The sequence below is a fragment of the Microcaecilia unicolor genome, chromosome 7, assembly GCF_901765095.1.
Source record: "Microcaecilia unicolor chromosome 7, aMicUni1.1, whole genome shotgun sequence".
Taxonomy (NCBI): domain Eukaryota; kingdom Metazoa; phylum Chordata; class Amphibia; order Gymnophiona; family Siphonopidae; genus Microcaecilia; species Microcaecilia unicolor.
In genome coordinates, this window is record NC_044037.1 from 193,831,297 (window position 1) to 193,848,653 (window position 17,357).

Below are 17,357 nucleotides of genomic sequence, written 5' to 3' on the forward strand. Positions count from 1 at the left end.
CGCCTTTCTATAAATGTCTGCTTAGTTCTTCTCTAACATCCTTGATCTCTTTACAACACAAACTATACCTTTTACCCTGGTATGGCAATGCCATAACAGGTCTTTGTAAGCCACACTGAGCCTGCAAATAGGTGGGAAAATGTGGGATACAAGTGCAATAAATAAATAAAATAAAAATAAAATGCAATCAAATACTAATAATGGGTACCACACCAGAACATTTTCAAATGGAATTGTCCTTCATAATTCTAGCAATTGGAAATAACGTCTTACAAAGTCTTGGTCTACAAAGCTTGTGTTTGCAGTCAACATGGTCTCTTTGGCAGTTATTGACTTTGTTCTCAGAACTAAGGGTTCCTTTTACAAAGCTGCAGCAAAAGGGGGCCTACGCTGGGATCGCATGTGTTTTTGTTGTACGCTGAGGCAGCTTTTTACCGCACTGGGTAAAAAGCAGGGCTTTGTTTTTTTTTCCAAGCAATGGCTGTGCAGCCAGTGAAGCACTTGCCACATGGCCATTTTTGGGGGGGGGGGGGGGGAGCTCATACCGCCTCCCATTGAAGTGGCGTTAAGGGCTTCCGCACTGGGCAGCACGTGGCATTGCCCGATTACCGCTGGGTACACACTGGCGCTACAAAAATTGAAATATTTTTGCAGCGCCTGAAATGGCACACGCTAGGGAGAGAGAACCACCACTGGGCTGTTGCAGTAGCCCCGCGGTTCTTCCCTTTTAGTGAGCAGTAAGCCTGTGTTGAGCTTACCGCTGCTTTGTAAAAGGGCCCCTAAGATTGTTAATAAACAAGTTGCCAAAATGCTATCTTGATACAACTAGATCTTTCATCAGTATTTGATCTAGTGGATCATAATATGTTGCTTGGTATAACTGTTGATTGGTATAACTGGAGTTGTTTGGTTCTGGTTTCTGCATTTTTGAAAAATTAATAATTATAGGGTCCCTAGAAATGGAGAAATTGAACAACTTGGTTGCCTGGTTGTGGATTTCAGCAAGGATCTGCACTGTCTCTGATTATTTTTTATATCTATAGAGGGGCATAATTGAACGAAAACGTCTATCTCCATGGGCGTTTATCTCCGAGAACGGGTCCGTGAAGGGGCGGACCGAACCGTATTTTCGAAAAAAATAGACGTCCATGTTTTGTTCGACAATTTGTGAGCTGGGCGTTTTTGTTTTTCAGCGATAATGGAAAATGAAAGCGCCCAGCTCAAAAACGAATAAATCCAAGGCATTTGTTCGTGGGAGGGGCCAGGATTCGTAGTGCACTGTCCCCCCTCACATGCCAGGACATCAACAGGGCACCCTAGGGGGCACTTTTACAAAAGCAAAAAAAAAAGGTAAAAGAGCTCCCAGGTGCATAGCACCCTTCCCTTGTGTGTTGAGCCCCCCAAATCCCCCTCAAAACCCACTGCCCACAAGTCTACACCATTACTATAGCCCTAAGGGGTGAAGGGGGGGGGCACCTACATGTGGGTACAGTGGGTTTGGGGGGTTGGACGACTAATAAGCATTAAGCAGCACAATTGTAACAGGTAGGGGAGGGATGGGCCTGGGTCCACCTGCCTGAAGTCCACTGCACCCCCTAATAACTGCTCCAGGGACCTGCATACTGCTGCCAGGGAGGTGGGTATGACATTTGAGGGTGAAAATAAAAAGTTGTGAAACATCATGTTTTGTGGTGGGAGGGGGTTAGTGACCACTGGGGGAGTCAGGGGAGGTCATCCCCGATTCCCTCTGGGAGTAATCTGGTCATTTAGGGCACTTTTTGGGGCCTTATTCGTGAAAAAACAGGGTCCAGGAAAAGTGCCCTAAATTCTAGCTACAAACGCATACTTTTTTCCCATTATCGGCGAAAGGCGCCCATCTCTCCTCGGCCGATAACCGCGCCCCAGTTCCGCCTTCGCCACGCCTCCGACATGCCCCCGTCAACTTTGTACGCTTCCGCGATGGAGTGCAGTTGAAAACGTCCAAAATCGGCTTTCCATTATACCGATTTATTCGTTTTTGTGAGATAAACGTCTATCTCCCGATTTGGGTCGAAATCTAGGCGTTTTTCTCTTTCAATTATAAGGTGGTTAGTCTCTGAGTTCTGAACTTCTCTAGGACTCTCCTATTAACATTTTTGCATATGATGTTTTAGTAACTTCTATCTCAGACACATTTCAGTTTAGTATCTCAAAGTGGATGTCAGGGCATTTTCACAAATTAAATACAGATAAGACTTCACTATTATGGGTGTGAGGCAATTTCATCCAGCTCTCTCCATTTGTTTAATTTTAGATGGTAAATTCTCTCTCTCTCACTCTCTCTCTCTGTCCAGTCAGCTGTAGTCAAGAAGTCTGGATTGATTCGATCTTGACAGGAGACTCTCAAATGCTTGGTTTCATCTGTTGGGGGTTTTTTTGTTTTTTTTTGAAACCTTGTTTATGTTCAAATTTGCTCTATTTTTTTCTTTAATTTCATCCCATATAGACTATTGCAGCTCTTTATATTGATGATATTTCTTTGTCTTTTTTTTACATAGGTTACTGTAGCTCTAAATTTGATGTTACTTCATTATGCTTTTTGCACTGGTTGTCAGTAATCACTTGTATTGAGTTTAAATCTTTATGTATGGCATTTAAGTTGATATGGGCACTCCCCTTTTATATATGTCAACTCTTTTTTACATTTGAGGTGATGACTTTATTTGACTAATTTAACCAAGCTAGAATTGCCTTCTCCTTCATTTTCAAAATTATCTTCTTCATGCAAAAGATTATTCAGCGTTGTAATTCTAGGTTTCTGGAACTCTTTACTAGTCCTTAGAGTGGAACAAGATTATTTTCAGTTTCGAAAGATGGTGAAATCTTGGCTACTTAAAAAGTACTTGGGTTGAACATATGATGTACCTGTTTACAAAATCTGTTTTTTTTTTTTTTTTAAAGCCTTTAATTAAAACATTTTATGATGGCTAATTCTTCAGTCCATCTGTTGTAAACCATCCTGAGTTCTTGGTTGTCAGTATACAAAACCACACTTATGTCACCAGACGTACCTTTGAATTATGGTGGCAGAATAAATTTAATACAGGGTTCTCCCACTTTTGTTATTATTTGTTACATTTGTATCCCACATTTTCCCACCTTTTGCAAGCTCAATGTGGCTTACATATAACCGATAACGGCGTTGTTCTGGTTCAGTATTAATAAATTAATATTTTCTCTGATAACAAGCAGGCTTCTATCTTCTCACAAGTGAGTGACGCAGATCCGTGTCGCCCATCTGGCATTTAGCCAAAGCTAAAAATAGAGTTTTGTGGAGTGCAAGCCACACTCCACTGCGCATGTGCAAGTGCCTTCCCACCCATCGTGCGAATGCGGTCTCCTCAGTCTTCTTTTTTTTCTGCGTGAGGAGAAGCTGTGCTTTTTTGCTCTCTCCTCACTCACCCGGTCTTGAGAGCTTTTCAGGGCCTTCCAGCTGATTTCTTTCGGTTTCTTATGGGCCCTTTATTCAAACCCATTCTTTATTTTCTTAGTTTTGTTTTACCCAGGTTTAAGTTCATAGGCGCCCGGTATAAGAGGCTTGGGGAGGCTAAGCCTCCCCAGCCCAACCGCTGCCCCCACCCCGCGAGCTGCACACTTCCCCACTCCCCAGTCGCCAATCATCTGATCTTCCGTCTGCCCTCAGCTGCCCATGGCCCTCGTTCCGTTCCTGCCCTCGCCCTACCTTTAAATATTGTAATTTTCCTCGAGCGGGCGGCGCAGCAGCAGGCTCCAGCCTTCCCTCGCATGGCTCCGCCCTCTTCTGACGTATTTCCTGTTTTCGCGAGGGCAGAACCATGTGAGGGAAGGCTGGAGCCTGCTGCTGCGCCGCCCGCTCGAGGAAAATTACAATATTTAAAGGTAGGGCGAGGGCAGGAAGGGAACGAGGGCTATCGGGCAGCTGAGCTGAGGGCAGACGGGAGATGATTGGTGACTTGGGAGCAGGGAAGACTGCAGCTCACAGGGTGGGGGCATTCCAGAAGGCCATTAATGAATACAGTAATGTAGCCTACTCAAAATTAATTCAAATGCTAGAATTTTAAAATCTGATAGTAAAGTTTTATAGAGTATTTGGCGAAGTGCAATGTATGAAGATTTAAGCACTTTAGAAAGCCATAATACTGAGGGTTGTAATAGTTATAAAGTGGAATTGGTTTATTATGCAGTAATAGAGTAAGTGCATGCAATGAAGGATGTTGAGCAACACATAAGGTTTTGTATGTTGCTGGATTAAGAACCATTTTATGACTGGTAAGCTATTGCGAAATCTTTACAAAAGCCGAATTCATATCAGAAAGTACAGGAGAACCCTGATCAGAAGTATAAATAAGCTGAATTTCATTGGCGAAGAAGTAACCACTTAGCCCTATATTATATATTAAGGTTGCCAAGGGAGCCAACAAGAGATTAAACAGAACTAGGGCCAGTATGGTACCCTGAGCCTAAGGATAGGACTGAGGGCAGGAATATCCTAATTGAACAGCATGGGAACATTCTGAGAGATTACACAAAAACCAAAAGAGGAAAGTAAAGAAATAAATGGAAAGGAAGCCCTTGAAACGGAGTTAAGAGGACAGAGAGCAGCAGAATCGGATACTGGGCCAGCATGATCAGAAAAACAAAGTCACCAGACAACAAAGGTAGAAAAGATCATTTTATTTTCATTATAATGTTTGGAATATGTCCACATTGAGAATTAGGTGCTCAACATTAAAAGTTTATATATATTTACTTATTTATGGCATTTTATCCCACATTAAACATGAATTAGGGTGTTTTGTGGCGCTACATGAGAATTGTGATATTATGATCCCTTGTTTCATATTGTTAACGGTCTGCATTTTCCGTATGGGTGGTATATTGGTGTATTAGGTTCTGCCCAGTGTAATATTTATGGTACAGTAAGGTTCTGAGTGTGGTTTTGCACAAAGTTGTGCATAGTGTTTTGCAGTTGAGCGATTGTGGTTAGTATATGCTTTGAGCAACGCTTTATTCTTTGACAAATGATACATATCTAATATCTACATTTAATAAAAGGTATTAATTGTGACTTATTTTTATTTATTTTTTCTGTGTGTTATCAGACAATTATGAATTTAAGCTCCACCCCCAACCCCGCCCCCTTTAGCCTCCCCAAACAGTTGGGCCACCGACCGCCTATGTTTAAGTTTATTTTCCATCGTTTTCTGGTCATTTTTAGGCCCTGACTTTGGTCAGGTTTTTTCCTTTTCTTTTTTCTGTGCCTTGCCCCTTTTTAGGCACCATCGAGTCACTTAATTTGGCTGACGAGATTTTCCCGTCCATGTCCAGAAAGACTCCCAGTGGCTTCAAGCGCTGTACTCGGTGCAATCGGACAATCTTGGGAAAAGGCACCTATTCTTGGTGTCTGCAGTGTCTTGGGCATGAAGAAGAGGACCCAGGTTTCCCGAGAGGCTCAACAAGAGAAGATTTTTGGAGCCAGGTCCGGATCCTTGACTTCGAGGTCGGAAGCGTTGGCATCAACGTCGAGCATTGCACTGGCATCGGATGTGTCAGTAAGCATGGCTGCTTCAAGACCCTTAGACACTGGGAGCAGTGAGGTGTCAAGTGAGTCTCCACCTGTCTCGAGGCCTCCTGCTGTGCAGGTCCCCCGGGACCATCCATCATTGGACCCGACGTCGTCCTCGTTGGCACTGAGGAGCCTTGATGACATACTTCAGGCGAAGACCAATGAGCATCGTCCCCCCTCCTTTCTGTCCTTTTTATTGTTTTCAATGAGGCCTCATTATTTTTGGTTTAGTTTTTTCAAGTTTTTCTATAGTACATCACTGTACATGTTTTCTTCTTTTTGTTCCGTCCCCCCGTTTTATTTTTCTCTTTGTACTCTTCAGCGCTCCACTTTCACAGCTCCCAGTGCATTAGCATGACGTCATTGTTGCATTATGCATGAAACCTTCAATTAAATATGCTGATGCAATAGCATTTTTCTTTCCCTTTTCATGTCCTGTTGGTGACACTGACATTTGCTCTGTTATATGGTAAGACTCTGTTTTTCTGCTTTGGTCCTTTTGCCTGCTATTTTTAAACTTTTTTTTGTCTCGTGGTTTGTTTCTCCGCTTTTATGACACTAAGATTTTTCGTGGGCAGTTTTTCCACCCTATCCCTTCCCCATTTGTAAATTGCACTAGAGCTTAATAGCCACTATAGTATGGAGGCCAATGTTGGAAACGGGATACTGGGCCTGATGGACCTTCAGTCTGTCCCAGTGTGGGACAGTATGTAAAAATAGTTTCCTTATGTGACCCAAGAGGTTCTCCCATTGGGGGCTAAGTATGTCAGATAGAATTATGTGAAAAATGCAGACCATTCAAGCAGGGGTGTAGCCAGCCCTCCAGTTTGGAGGCGCCCAAGTGTGGACTCAGCTCTCCCCTCCCCCCCCCCCCCCCCCCCCCCCGCCTGCTACAAAACATACCTTTGCCGAAGCCCTACCAGCCAAATAAATACAGTGACACAGCTTCCCCCCTCCTTGTGCTGCTCCCTTAAGACAGAAGTCAGCGTGAGAAGTCCCAGCGTCGCTGGATGAAGGCACACACCAACTTTTGTCTTAAGGAAGCAGTGCGAGCAGGAGGGGAACTGCGGCACAGTATTTATTTAGTTGGCGGGGCCTTGGCATTCCTGCTAGCAAAGGTTAAAGGGGTGCTGTAGTTCTGAAGGGGGCCTGAGCCCAAAGTGGGGAACCCAGGCCTCCAAGTCCCCTCCATGGCTACACTACTGCATTCAAAGGGGGTTGTAAACTGTTTCTTAGCCCTGTAAATTCAAGGATACCCTTAAATAAGGATTAGGCAGCTGAGTGAAGTTTAACACACAGGTCAATCTACACAGTGTCCGGAAAAAAACGGGAGCCCTCATATAGTTTCAAAATACTTTTCAATTGTTTAGGGGCCCTTTTAATGGCCTGCACTATTATTATCACATGGGTTTTCCACTCACTGAGGCCACTTTTAGTGTGACTGTAAAATGCTGCATTTTCTATTTACTCCGTTAATGCTTACTCGCTAATTTCCCCGGTAACGCGTGAGCCCTTACCGATACCTGTTTATTAGGCAGTAAGTGCTCCCGCGCTAACCATTGTGAAAGATCCGTCCCTCCTCCCGGGGTCCTCAGGATCTTGCCTCTGCTCTGGCCACTCCGGTTAAGAGTCAGGATACCTGTCTCAGCCTCCTAGCCCACTGCAGTTCACTGGGCAGGACTCAAAACAATCCAAACTCCAGAAAGCAAAATCAGTAACTATCTTTATTCTCTTGGGATTCACAGTCCAGCAGTTCAGAAATAAAGCAGGCAAAAAAACCCCCACAATCCCACTGTTTCTCCTTTCAGGGTCACAGCACAGCAGGAAAAAAAAACAACTCCACTCCACTGCTTCCAGAACTCAGTTTGTTCCCCCTTACGCAGTCTACAGCCCCATGCTCTCCTTCTCCCCCTCCCCATTGAAAAGGGGGAGAGTGTCCGTGAAGGCAGTAAAAAAAAAAACACCAGAAAAAGAAAGAAACTGCTCCCGGTTTCTTCCTGGTGCTTTGGCAAACAGTTCCCAATAAACCACCACTTCAGGCTTGAGCAACCACCATCCCACAAACAGCTTCCTCCGCTGTGAACAGTTCACACAGGGTGAGTCAATACCCCCTCTTCAAACAGCACTGTTTAACACACCGTTCAAAACAGCCTGAACTCACTTTGGGGAGAAAAAAAAGGTCCCACCCTTTCTTGGGTCACTCTCTCAATACACTGACCCTCCTCCCTCATGACCCTTTCTCTTTCCCCTCGCAGTCCAGCTGCCATACCACGAGTTCACCTGCTTTCTCAGTTTTCTTCCTAAGGAGTGAGCCCAGGCGGAGAGGTCCATTGGTTCCTCCAGGCTCTCCTCTCTCTCTCTCCTCGGCTTGTTGCCACTCCATAGGCTCCTCGTCCCACCCACTTTTCAGCTGTTTCTCTTTCACTTGATTACCCTCCAGGGGCCCCTCCCTTGCCTTGTCAGAGTTCTCCCCTGTGGCCTGCTGGGGAAGGTAATCTTTGTACCAGGGCTTGCGCCGGGGCTGCTGGGTAGTGTAGTCTTTTTCTCTCCTCCATTTTTCAGGGGGCACTACCCTTTCTCTTCTCTCTCTCTGGGGAAGTAGTAAAGGCAAGGCTCTGTTCTGTCTCCTTCTGCTCTTGAGCCTCCTCACTTCTTCCCCTTCCATCTGCTCCACCCCCTTGTCCTCCCCTTCACATACCCCCCCTTAAGAGACTACCCCTCTCCTGAACCCTAGGCTCTGTATCCTCCTCTCTGGTTCGGGATAGAGCATTGACATTGCTCAGGTCACTGCCAGGCCGATGCTCCACCGAATAACGGAATGGCTGCAGAGCCAAATACCATATCGTGAGGCTGGCATTATTGTTCTTCATCTGATTAAGCCGTTTGAGGGGCGCATGATCGGTTACCAGCCTAAACTCCCTCCCCTCCAAATACACCTGACAGGCCTGGACTGCCCATCTAATGGCCAAACACTCCTTTTCAATCGTGGAGTAGTGGATTTCATGTGGGAAGAGTTTCCTACTCAAGTACAGCACTGGATGCTCTTCCCCCTCATGCTCCTGGGACTACACCGCTCCCAGCCCTACCCCAGAAGCGTCAGTCTGCAGGATAAAGTGTTTCCTAAAATCTACGGCCTTCAACACAGGTTCCTGACAGAGGGCCCTCCGGAGGGTTTCTATCGCCCGTGCCCCTTCCTCCTCCCACTTTAACTGATTGGGCTTATTTCCCTTCAGCATGTCAGTAAGGGGTGCGGACAGGGTAGAGAAATGGGGGATAAACCAGCGATAATATCCGATAAGCCCCAAGAATCCCCTTAACTGTTTCTTTGTGTTAGGCCGGGGAAACTCCTGGATGCTCTGGACCTTGTCAATAATCGGCCTTACTTCGCCTTGCCCTACCATATAACCCAGGTATTTTACCCTCCTTTGGGCAAAGTGGCATTTCTCCGGATTCAGGGTTAGCCTAGCCTCCCGGAAGGAACTAAGCACCGCTCGGACCCGGGCCATGTGGGTAGGCCAGTCCCTGCTGTGAATGACCACATCGTCCATGTATGCGGCAGCATAGTTTTGATGTGGTCGCAGCACCCTATCCAGAAGGCGTTGGCAGCTAGCCGATGCCGAGTTCAACCCAAAAGGCAACCGCTTAAATTGGTACAGCCCCTGGGGCGTCCGGAAGGCCGTCTTAGGATGGGCCTCCTCTGACAGGGGGATTTGCCAATACCCTTTGGTCAAGTCCAGCGTGGTGAGAGGCTCGGAACAGTCCAGTTTATCTAACAATTCATCAATATGGGGCATGGGGTAGGCATCGGTCTGCGCAATGGTGTTCAGCTGACAAAAATCAATGCAGAACCGCCATGACCCATCTGGTTTAGGCACCAGCACCACTGGACTTGACCAGGGGCTATTAGACTCCTCGATCACCCCAGAGCCTAGCATCTCCTGAACCTGCCGCATTACCTCCTGCTTTTTTGGGGGGGACAGCCCGTAAGGTCTCTGTCTAACCACCTTCCCCTCCTCTGTTACAATCTCGTGTTGCAACATGTGCGTTTTCCCGGGACAGCTCCTTCAGGAGCTTTTGCATTTTCTTCTTCTGGGCACAACTTAATTGGGCGTTAATGTCTGGTGGCCCGGGCCTGAAAATCTCATGTATCTGGGGCCCCAGGTCCTCCTCTGCCTCCTCTGTAGTCAGAGCCTGAAACCCTTTCCTTTCGATCCAGGGTTTCATCAAATTAACATGAAAGGTCTGCCTCTTCCCAGACCCCTGGGCTACTTCATACGTCAGAGGGCCCAGTCTCCTACGCACCACCCAGGGTCCCCTCCACCTGCTTTCAAACTTATGCAGAGCTTCCGATACTAACATGAGGACTTTATCTCCCTCTTGAAACTCCCTCTCCTGAGTTCCCTGATCGTAATACTCCTTTTTGTCTCTCCTGACTCTGTCTAAGCTGCTCTTGAGAATATTCCCTTAGTCGTTCGAGCCTTCCTCTTAAGTCCTGCAGGAAGGATCCTACCGATTCCTCCTCTGTCTCTTGGGCCACCCACTGCTCCTTTAGAATATCTAGGATCCCTCTTGGTGGTCTGCCGAACAAGAGTTCAAATGGCGCTACCCCCAAGGAGGACTGAATGGATTCCCGGCAGGCATACAGCACAAAGGGGAGCAGCTGATCCCAGTTCTCAGCATCCCCTTAAGGGTTCGGTTAAACCTCTCTACCATCCCATTTGTTTGGGGGTGGTAGGCTGAAGTTCTCACATGGTGCATCTGAAATGCCTGCCACACCCGTTGTAATGTTCGGGACATGAAGTTAGATCCTCGGTCTGTCAGCACCTCCCTGGGAAACCCCACCTCACAAAAAAGTTTAATTATTTCGGCCGCTATCACCTTAGCCAAGATATTCCTTAGGGGAATGGCCCAAGGGAATCGCATAGCGACATCCATCACTACCAGTACATATTTGTGGTCCCTTTTTGACTTAGTAACTGGGCTGATTATGTCCATAGCTATACGCATTAGGGGCTGACCCACTCGGGGCAGAGGACACAAGGGAGCCTGGGGGGGGGGGGGGGGGAGGCGATCGGCCACCTTCTGGCAATTCGGACAGGATTTACAGTACCCTTCCACCTCCTTGTACACCATGGGCCAATAGAATCTCTCCAGCACCTGCTTCAATGTGGCTTGTGTCCCCTTATGCCCTCCCAGGGGATGATCGTGGGCCAGGCGAATTACCAGGGGCCTGAACGCTCGGAGTACCACCAATTGCTTCCCTCCTTCGGGATTCTCCCAGGTGGGCCTCACCCTATACAGCATCCCTTCTTCTACTACAAATCTACTACAAATCTCGGGACCTTCCCAAGCATATTCTAGAGTAGGGTCAGACTCTTGCTCCCTAGGGAAGTGGGGGAACTGCTCTTTGAGTCGGCCTACTTCTCGGGGTATATAAGCTTCCCTCTCGCCCTGGTCAAAGGCCTCTCTCCGTTCCCTTTTCTCCGCCCTTCTGTCTGCCCTCGCCTTGCGAGTCTTCCCGGGCTCACCCACCACCTCACTTTGAAAAGGGAAAATTTGATCCAAATTGGGCTCGGAAGCCTGGCACTCCCAGGCCTGTGCTCGAGCGGTCACCATAACCCTCTTACTCTCTATACATTCTGCGAACGGCAGCCAATCCCTGCCCAAAATCAACTCTTGGGGCAATCTGGGCAAAACCGCTACGGCTAGCTTTATCTTCCCTGTGGGGCCCCGAATGCTCACCCGGTGCAGACCATACTGAGTACTAGCCCCATGAATGCACTGAATCACCACCTGCCCATCATAAGTCCCCTTATCCTGCATCCCGGTCCTCCTTATCTCTTCCCCAGGGTCCTTGACAACATCGACTGATCTGCCCCGGAGTCCAATAGAGCCTTCACCGGGATGCCCTCCACCTCTACCTCCTGGGTATAACTAGATCGGGTACTAGGGGAGACCCGGGAGATCCACCCCGCTCGACCAGGACACTTACTTTGGAAATGCCCCCTCCCACCACACTGATAACAGAGGCGCTCTTTGGAGATCCCGGCCCCCTTCGTGTCCCTTCCCTGAGGGGAGCCCTTAGACCTGGACACAACAGGCCCCTCCTCCGGACCTCCTTTTGGGGTCGGGAATGGGAGCCCCCGTCTCTCTGGAGAGCTTGCCACTAGCTTACTACTACTACTTAACATTTCTAGAGCGCTACTAGGGTTACGCAGCGCTGTACAATTTAACAAAGAGAGACAGTCCCTGCTCAAAGAGCTTACAATCTAATAGACAAGTGAACGGTCGGTCAAATAGGGGCAGTCAAATTGGGGCAGTCTGGATTCACTGAACGGTAAGGGTTAGGTGCCGAACGCAGCATTGAAGAGGTGAGCTTTAAGCAAAGACTTGAAGACGGGCAGGGAGGGGGCTTGGCGTAAGGGCTCAGGAAGGTTGTTCCAAGCATAGGGTGAGGCGAGGCAGAATGAGCGGAGCCTGGAGTTGGCAGTGGTGAAGAAGGGTACTGAGAGGAGGGATTTATCCTGTGAACGGAGGTTACGGGCGGGAACGTAAGGGGAGATGAGGGTAGAAAGATAGTGAGGGGCTTCCATACAGCACTCTAGGCTCCCCACAGCTTCCTCTAAGGTACCACACCCCCTCCGTACCACCAATACCCTTACCTCCCCGGGTAAGGCTTGCAGGAATTGCTCCAGCACTAGTTCCTGCAGAATATCCTCCACAGTACGTCCTTCAGACTCTAGCCACTTCTTTGCTAGGTCCATCAATTTAGTGGCTAGGCCCTTAGGAGACTCCCCTTTTCCCCATACCAGGGCTCTAAATTGCCTACTTAGGCCTGAGCACTAAGCCCATACCTATCTCTAATGGCCTCTTTCACTCTCCTGTAATCCCCAGCATCTGTAGGCGATAAGCCGCGGAAAGCCGCTAGGGCATCCCCCGATAGAGAGGGGGCTAGACGAATGGCCCATTGTTCTTGAGGCCACTTAGCGGCCAGCGCCACCCTCTCAAAAGCACATAAAAAGTCATCCACATTGTCCTTCTCTGACAGTTTACCCCAGGTGAGCCAGTTCATTGGATAAGGTCCTACCATACTCGTTCCCTCCACAGTCAAGTCCCGGTCTCTTGTCCCACTCACGGCTCCCTGGGCGCAGGCTTCCCTCTGCAGGAACTCCTGGAACAGGTCCAGTACTGGCTGCTGCTGGGCTCGATTAGCCGCCAGGGAATCCCCGATCATCTTTTCCGCAAATTCATGCTGCTTTTGGAATTGCAGGGTCATCCAGGCGAAAACCTCCTTAGGATCCATCGCTTGTGCTGCTGCCGCCACCTACAAAGAGGGCACAACAAAAAAACTCTCCAAGTGCAGCACCTTGACACCTGGTCCCCGCTGGCCACTCCCCCCCTGCTCCTGTGTATGCTTACCGGAAGCAGAGACGAGTCTGCGCTGCTCTCAGCGTTGGCCCCTCGACAGGCTTCTGGCTCCCTGCAGGTCTGCCTTCCTTCTGCGTGGATGTCCGCTGTGATCCCACCACTGCCACCACTTGTGAAAGATCCGTCCCTCCTCCCGGGGTCCTCAGGATCTTGCCTCTGCCCTGGCCACTCCGGTTAAGAGTCAGGATACCTGTCTCAGCCTCCTAGCCCACTGCACTTCACAGGGCAGGGCTCAAAACAATCCAAACTCCAGAAAGCAAAATCAGTAACTATCTTTATTCTCTTGGGATTCACAGTCCAGCAGTTCAGAAATAAAGCAGGCAAAAAAAAACCCCACAATCCCACTGTTTCTCCTTTCAGGGTCACAGCACAGCAGGAAAAAAACCAACTCCACTCCACTGCTTCCAGAACTCAGTTTGTTCCCCCTTACGCAGTCTACAGCCCCATGCTCTCCTTCTCCCCCTCCCCATTGAAAAGGGGGAGAGTGTCCGTGAAGGCAGTAAAAAAAAAAACACCAGAAAAAGAAAGAAACTGCTCCCGGTTTCTTCCTGGTGCTTTGGCAAACAGTTCCCAATAAACCACCACTTCAGGCTTGAGCAACCACCATCCCACAAACAGCTTCCTCCGCTGTGAACAGTTCACACAGGGTGAGTCAATACCCCCTCTTCAAACAGCACTGTTTAACACACCGTTCAAAACAGCCTGACTCACTTTGGGGAGAAAAAAAAGGTCCCACCCTTTCTTGGGTCACTCTCTCAATACACTGACCCTCCTCCCTCATGACCCTTTCTCTTTCCCCTCGCAGTCCAGCTGCCATACCACGAGTTCACCTGCTTTCTCAGTTTTCTTCCTAAGGAGTGAGCCCAGGCGGAGAGGTCCATTGGTTCCTCCAGGCTCTCCTCTCTCTCTCTCCTCGGCTTGTTGCCACTCCATAGGCTCCTCGTCCCACCCACTTTTCAGCTGTTTCTCTTTCACTTGATTACCCTCCAGGGGCCCCTCCCTTGCCTTGTCAGAGTTCTCCCCTGTGGCCTGCTGGGGAAGGTAATCTCTGTACCAGGGCTTGCGCCGGGGCTGCTGGGTAGTGTAGTCTTTTTCTCTCCTCCATTTTTCAGGGGGCACTACCCTTTCTCTTCTCTCTCTCTGGGGAAGTAGTAAAGGCAAGGCTCTGTTCTGTCTCCTTCTGCTCTTGAGCCTCCTCACTTCTTCCACTTCCATCTGCTCCACCCCCTTGTCCTCCCCTTCACACCATGTGCTAATCGGTTTACTCACAGTGATGCAGGTATGCTAATTGATTAACGCTGGACACACCTACTTTCCTCCCCCAAACATGCCCCCCAGGCGCTAAAAGATTATTTTCTATTTTTTAGCTTAAGGGAAGTGCGTGCCAATCCCCAAACTACTGTGGGACACCTAAGCGCGCCCCATGATGGGCATTTTTAACCTGCAGTAAGCACATGTTAGTGGTTACTGCAGCTTAGTAAAAGAGCCCGTTAGTATGATCTTTGAAAATACATTAGTCCAACCTTATTAGGAAACTCCCTTAGCAAATGATTTGCACCTTATGTCTTATTTTGTTGCAAAATTTTAATCACAACTTTATCTTATTCACTAAATGCCACCTCCTGAATGACATTTTGAAAACAGGGATCATCCAGTTTTTACAGCATCCCGCAGTAACACAGACAATAACAGTAATAACTTTTCTAATAATAGTACATTTGTTTTCTGGTTATTTAGAAAAATGTTGGGGGGGAGGGGGTACCATTTTTTCCAGACATCATGTAGAAAGGTCTTTCCTGATGTGTACAGATAGACCTGCAAGTTATCATGATTACCATTTAAAAAAAACAAAACCCTATACACTTTCAGTCACTAACTCAGAACTTTATTTTGATATACTGTTAGTTGGAGTTACAATATATGCGCATCCAGCAATTTCAAGACCTTTACCTCTCCAGTCAGGTCTCCAGTTAGACCAAGTACATACAGGATATCTTACATTCACCTTTAAAGTTTATAATTATTTATAACAAATTTATAACAACATATACCAGTTCCTTGCTTAGTAGTGATTGGCTTAATATTTAAAGTATATTGTATATTTTATGTTGCAGGATATTAATCTTTCTTTGTTTATTTTACTAGGAACGTCTTGTACAGAAAACCAATTAGAAGTAGAAGGGATGGCTAACAGCTTACCGTTTTATGGCATATCAGATCTGAAAGAAATTTTAAATGCAGTTATAAGCAACAGTGCTAAAGAACTATCTCAGTGCAGACCTCTGAAAGTAATAAATTACCTAGAGGTAAGAAATTCAGATTTATTGAAGTGATTTACATCTCTTTAAAGCAAGAATAAAATAGTAGTGAAGGGATGATGGCTAGCCAATAAGAGAGATGTCCAGAGGATGATTGCAGCGAGTTTATTTAACAGATATCAAAATATATATAAACTCAACACGAAACCGTGTTTCAGCAACGAAATGCCTGCCAGTAATGTATCTCACATGCATTTGTCAAAATTAATTGATTTTGGCAGGTGACACGCCAACTTCCAGTTTCTCAGCCATTCAGAAGAGAGGATATGCCCAAGCCATGCCCACACCCCACCCATCTGATTACGGCACTGCCCACTTCTTGCCCCCTTGATGAGTTCGGATAATACATCATGACCCTGCTTAAGACCCACCCATTTTCCATAGCCATAACTCTTGCCCCATCTTATTTGCATAGCCCTGCCCTAAAATTTCCCCTTTTGCATTGCCGTGCCCCAAACCCCACACCCTTTTGGTCATGTAATGGGAAGTGTTGTCATAGCCACACTCCTTTTTCAACATAGCCATTACTGTATACATCGAGTCAATTCCTGTTTCTGCTACTAGCCACCATCTTGGATGGGGTCACGTGACGGGAACTGACATAAAAAAAACCCTTTGACACCACTCCCTACAGCCTTGGCATAATTTAGTTGCTCATGCACAGCTTCACTTTTTTTCTCACAGGGAAGAAAGAAAAATAGGTAGGCATTTGTTTTTCTTTTTACTTTTCTTTCAAAAGGATACCTTGCACTTATGAATGACAGACTGATTGCTGAATGACAGCCGTTTTAGGCTTAAAAATAAAAGAATTGACCCCCTTCCTCCTCCTCCTTTGTTTTAAAGGGTACATACAAACAAAAGCCAAGCTGTTTTAAGAGTAAACACTTCCACAGCTGTATGAGATCGTGTCCTGGTTTCTCACAGCTTTTCAGCAAAGCAAGTTGTTTTTTCGGCAGTTCGAAAAGGAAAAAAGAAGTTTTGAGTGAGAGAATCCACAACCCCCTACCAACAACCCCCTCTCTTTTTTCCTACAGCTGTGTGAGATCGTGCACTCTGTTCCGCCCTGCTTTTTCAGAGCTGGGGAAAAAAGTTACAGATAAGCAAACTTTTTTTTTTCTTTTTAAATGTGTTTATTTTCTTTTAGTAGTGTTGACCAGAGAAACAAGTTTTTAAAATGTTACATAAAGCACTAGTAAAAGAAATAGCAATGAAAATAGTAGCAGAATTATGTAGGGATTAATTTGCCCTAACAGTATTCAGTCTAGGAAGCATATAATGTTTTAATGCTTTGCCCTAATAGTATTCATCTAGGAAGTATACAATGTTTTTAAAAGGTTAAGTAAAAGTATATGCAAAGAGTATGGATATAATCAGTAGCCGTAAGGTAACATGTTCAAATTTGGAATCAAAACCCTTTTATCATACTAGCAGTGTTACAAGTTCATGTGAATGAAAACGTAATAACACGTGGCAAAGCTAGGCAAGATCATAAACACGGAGTCCTACAAAACAGCTAATATACAGAGGGCCAGAAAAGGTAAACAGCCTTTGTTAAAGAGAGAGCGACGCCTCAGTTTATCTTAAAGGTCTCAATGCTGAGGCCAGTAATTAACCTGACAGAATCACAAAACATCATTGGTGACCAGAATGTGTAGTATATGGCTGAAACGTACTGTTGTTGGCCCAGAAAATGACAGAGTCCTTGCTGGATGAACTGCCATGTGGGCAAAAGTGGTTTGACTCTCAAGAAGTTCACATCTCACTAACAGAAGACCTAGATTGCGAACAGAGCATAACCGTGGCCGAAAATGCCATGGATTTGGCAGAAGACACGTTCGGAGATGTCATTGATGACACAGGAATATATAAAGTGGCTGAGGATATGGAGTTCATGGATCTTCTAAACCAGACAGAAGCGTTGTCTCTCCCCGTTTCACAGGTATGAATGTAGTTTTGTTTTCTTTTTTTCTGACAAAAATGTATTCTCGGTGAGGTATACCTTGTGAATGTTTGGGTTCTTTTTATTT

General features: G+C 46.6%; 1 protein-coding gene across 9 annotated transcripts in view; it reads left to right on the plus strand.

The window, feature by feature from the left end:
* The window catches only part of PMS1 (PMS1 homolog 1, mismatch repair system component), a 227,822-nt gene that overhangs the window by 183,631 nt on the left and 26,834 nt on the right, over window positions 1-17,357 (plus strand). For 6 of the 9 annotated variants that reach the window (XM_030209409.1, XM_030209411.1, XM_030209413.1 and 3 more), the window contains one exon: window positions 15,158-15,318. In XM_030209409.1, the coding sequence (XP_030065269.1) occupies window positions 15,158-15,318 (161 nt within the window). Of the gene's footprint in view, window positions 1-15,157; window positions 15,319-16,364; window positions 17,270-17,357 lie in introns of all 9 variants that reach the window. The other 3 variants (XR_003942805.1, XR_003942806.1, XR_003942807.1) reach the window with 1 other exon arrangement.